Raw genomic sequence first — 4722 nt, 5'->3', positions numbered from 1 at the left:
TTTGTCATGCCTGTGATTTATTATTGAGTAATCTATAATATTTTATACTTATTAAAAGTTAATTGAAGGATTAATTGGTATTGGAATAGATTTAGATGAAGTTTACAAAAAAAAAAAAAAAGTAAACCGCACCGCATGAACAGTGTCAGATGAACAGTAAAACCGCCTATGAACAGTGCAAACCACGTATGAACAGTGAAAACCGCGTATGTATAGTGACTGCTGACGTCATCAGTAACGTCACATACGCGTACAATATGCATGCACAGTATTTTCCAGCATGAATAGTACTCTGAACAGTGTTTTCGGCGTGAACAGTAAGGCGGTGAACAGTGTTTCCGGCGGTGAACAATAAATTCCGCGCGGTGAACAGTAAATTTTGAAAAATTTCTATAAAAAGGGGGCTTCACACAAAATTTTCATTTCTTCACCCCTATCCAAGGTTCTCAAAGGTTCTAAGGCCGTATACTACCATTTTCTCTCATACTAAACCCTTCTAAACTTAAATTTCTCGTCAGATCTGAGATTCTACGTCTATTCTGAAGAATTTGAAGTAAGTTTCTTTAAGCTTGAAGCTAGATTTACCGTTCGTTTCTCTTCTCCTTCTCTTTCTCATAGAAGTTCATGGTGTTCTTAGGAGAAACTCCATTCTAAAGTTGAATCTTCGGTGAATCTTGCATTAAAACAAGTAATATTCGGTAGATCTAGTGTGAATCATCTTTCTGAGGTAAGGGGAGTTTACTTTAACCTATGAACTATGTTTTGAACAGTTTAATATGCTATTTCAAGATATTTTGATATGATTTTGTTAGAACCATTAAATAAAAGCTATTTTCTAAGCTGTAACTGCTGTTAATTGATTTAAAATGCTGAGATTTTGGCTGATCTATTATAAACTTGCTTTTGTTGAGCTGTTAAAATAACTTTGGCGATGTGTATCATGCTGAGCTATATATTTTGCATCATTATAGAGTCGAGTTACATGTTTAGATGGGTAGACATATAACGGTAAGTTTATGCTAAGCTGTTGTGCTGTGCTGTCTAGATCCAGATACCGGAATGGGTCGCTCCTAGACCGGCTCGGTTCCTTCTGGATTACTTAGGTTGTGAAACTAGTTGGAAACCGTTTTCATGTTGTGCATTAGATGGGCTGGAAATGCATGGGATTATTGCTGTGAGAAATATTTTGCTCTATATATATGATTTTATTTTAAGTTTGGTAAGCTCACCCTTGCATTTCTTTCTATGTCGTTGTGTGCATGTGTACTGCGATGATCGTACGGTGGTACGTGAGCAGATGTAGCAGGTGTTGCATCTACTTCACAGGCTGAGGGGCCAGTGAAGAAATGATTGAAGCTGGAGTCGAGTAATATTGTATCAAAGTCCTTTTTTCTTATATTTTGAGACCTCATGTAGAGGGAGCTACGTAGTATAATTTTGGGTATTTTGAATATTATGAACTAAATGTAATACTATGTTGTTCTGTTGGATATTTGTTGTAAGAAACTTTGTTTTATTTTAATTGAGAAGAGAATTTCATACTTATATTCTCTATTATTTATTTATCTTAAATAAGGATGTGATGTACAAACAATGTTCTCGGTTCCTTACAAAAAAGGGTCGTGACATTTTAGTGGTATCAGAGCATGGTCTAGGTAAACCTACGGGGTGAGGTTGTTAGGTGTCATTTGTGCATATTAGACATATGAATTTTAGCTGTGAATCATATATCATGATTTCTATTCTCAAGTTGTGAGGGAACGAGTTTGATCACCTCAGTTCTCAGACATGACTGATGTAGGAAACTTGGTATATGATACTGGGGTGAGCTATAGGCGATTCATGCTGCGTGAATAAAAGGTTGTTAAGCTAAGCTGTAAATGATTGCTGAGATAAATGTATTTGCTATGCTGTGTGAATGCTGATATGAGGTTATCCTCAATGCTAAACTGATTAAATTGTTATGATATACTAAATATGAATATATCACTGTAAGCTGAATCTGTGAATATAGTTATGTGATGGTATTGCTGAATGTATTAAACGTTAGTAAACTAAGCTAGTCTATATATTAGGATGGCTAGACCGAGAAGATCTGCTACAAACCCTCCTTCTCCTGCTGACGTGAACCAAATGGCTCACGCCATGGAGGCCATGGCAGCCACTGTTAGGCAGAGTCTAGATATGATTCAGCAGCAGCAAGCTGCAAACCAAGCCGCTGCTGCAGCACAAGCAGCAGCAGCTACTGCCTCAGCTGCACCTCCTCCTGAATACCATGGTTTGTCAGAGTTCAAGAAGAATGATCCTCCTCAATTCACGAGAGTGGATGGACCAGATGCTGCTGAACTCTGGATTAGGGAGATTGAGAAGATCTTCCTAACTATGGGTTGCGCCAAGGAGAGGAAGGTGTTATATGCTACTTATATGCTGACAGAGGATGCAGAGATGTGGTGGCACGGAGCTCGTGCTATGCTGGAAGCCCGAGGTGAAGTCATCACTTGGGCTATATTTAGAAGTATTTTTCTGGGAAAGTTTTTCCCTTCCCATGTTCGTGCTGCCAAAGAGCGGGAGTTTCTAAACTTGGTGCAAGGAAACTCATCAGTCTATGAGTATGCAATACAGTTTGAGCGGCTTTACAGATTTTATTCTCACCCGACCTCGGAGGAGTGGAGATGTCAGAGGTTTTCAGACGGGCTGAGAACTGACATAAAGAGGATTTTGATCCCACTTAGGATCACGGAATTTGCTGACTTGGTGGATCAAGCCACCATTATAGAGAGTCTTAATGCAGAGGATGTTGGTGGAGTTGGGAAGGCTCCATCTAGTAGAGCTGCTAGTAGCTATGGTAATGGAAGTAAGGGTGCTAAGAAGGGCCCCTACAGTCGGTCGCTACGCCAACAGCAATCTCGACCATCTCAGTCGAGAGGATTGGCAGCATCAGCCCCGGTGCCAATAGGGACTGCTACTTCTACATTTCAGCCTAGGGGAGCAACTTCTTCCATCCCTAGAGCCTCAGTGCCGCAGATTGTTAGATGTTTCATATGTGGTGGGCCACACTACCTGAGCCAGTGCCCACAGACTGATGTCAGAGTTTGCTTCTCATGCCTGCAGCCAGGGCATCTTGCTAGGGACTGTCCTACGCCTAGTGGGGCAGTTTCGTCTTCTGCTAGCGCCTTGCACGCTATGAGACCTAAAGCGACTAGAGCTCCGACGAGAATTAGATCGAGAGCAGAGGGACGTGTATTCACTACTTCTGCATCAGAGGCAACCCAGGCGACAAATCTCGTTCAGGGGACAGCAGTAGTGGCAGGTACTTCTCTTTCTGTATTGTTTGATTTTGGAGCCACGCACTCTTTTATTGCGGACATTTGTGTGAGAACCTTAGGGTTACCAGTGAGCGATCTAGGATGTGAATTGGTAGTATCGACACCTACTTTAAGTTCGATTAAGACTTCAATGGTTTGTGTTAGGTGTCCGATAGTAATTGAGGGACAAAAGTACAAAGTAAACCTTATTTGTATCCCAATGTCAGGGTTAGATGTAATCCTGGGTATGGATTGACTAACTGCCAATTGTGTGCTAATTGATTGTGGCCGGAGGTGTTTAATCTTTCCTGAGCAGCAAGGCTGTGTGGAATTAATTTCTACTCACCAGGTAGAAACATCCTTAGGTGAGGAAGTATCTTGTTTTGTTTTGTTGGGAGTTATGAATGTAGAAGTGGAGCAAAGCCTTCAGTCAATACCAGTAGTACGATTCCCTGAGATTTTTCCAGAGGATATTCCTGGAATACCTCCACGTAGAGAGGTGAAGTTTTCTATAGATTTGATTCCTGGAGCTGAGCCAGTGTCTGTAGCACCTTACAGAATGGCGCCGAAAGAGTTGATGGAGCTTAAGGAGCAGATCGAGGATCTAATGCGGAAATAGATGATTAGGCCGAGTGTATCACCTTGGGGAGCACCAGTTCTCTTAGTGAAAAAGAAGGACGGCAGATCTAGATTATGTGTTGATTATCGCAAGTTAAATAAGTTGACAATTAAGAATAAGTACCCGTTGCCGCGAATTGATGATTTGATGGACCAGCTGAGAGGTGCTAAGGTATTCTCTAAGATTGATTTGAAGTCTGGGTACCATCAGATTCGAGTGAAGGATGAAGATATTCCTAAGACTGCTTTCCGTATTAGATATGGCCACTTGAGTATATAGTGATGCCTTTTGGAGTCACAAATGCTCCAGCTGTGTTTATGGACTACATGAATCGGATCTTTAGACCTTTCCTAGATCGATTTGTGGTAATCTTTATTGATGATATTTTGATTTATTCTAGTTCGTCAAAGGAACATGCAGAGCATCTGAGGACTGTACTAAGTATTTTAAGGGAAAAATAGTTGTATGCTAAATTGTCTAAGTGTGAGTTTTGGCTAGAGGAAGTGAAGTTCCTTGGTCATGTTATTTCAGCTAAAGGAATTGCAGTTGATCCTTCCAAAGTTGAAGCGATGTTGCAGTGGGAAAGGCCAAAGACAGCCATAGAGATTCGTAATTTTGTGGGTCTAGCAGGTTACTACCGGAGATTTATAGAGGGATTTGCGAAGATAGCTGCACCATTAACACAGTTAACTCGCCGTGATCAACCCTTTGTATGGACTGAGAAATGTGAACAAAGCTTTAATGAGTTGAAGTAGAGACTAACTTCCTCGCCAGTGTTGATTCTCCCTGATACTAGTC

At 41.0% G+C, this 4722-nt stretch overlaps 1 protein-coding gene across 1 annotated transcript; it reads left to right on the top strand.

Moving 5' to 3' along the window:
• Positions 1 to 2076: 2076 nt before the first annotated feature.
• Positions 2077 to 3561, top strand: LOC113859901. The gene has a single exon (XM_027492564.1). The coding sequence runs from the start codon at positions 2077 to 2079 to the stop codon at positions 3559 to 3561; it is 1485 nt and encodes a 494-aa protein (XP_027348365.1).
• The last annotated feature ends 1161 nt before the right edge of the window (positions 3562 to 4722 follow it).

The sequence above is a fragment of the Abrus precatorius genome, unplaced genomic scaffold, assembly GCF_003935025.1.
Source record: "Abrus precatorius isolate BTA unplaced genomic scaffold, Abrus_2018 Scaffold2, whole genome shotgun sequence".
Taxonomy (NCBI): Eukaryota; Viridiplantae; Streptophyta; class Magnoliopsida; order Fabales; family Fabaceae; genus Abrus; species Abrus precatorius.
The sequence above is the reverse complement of the archived record's forward strand: the minus strand, read 5'-3'. Positions and strand labels throughout refer to the sequence as shown.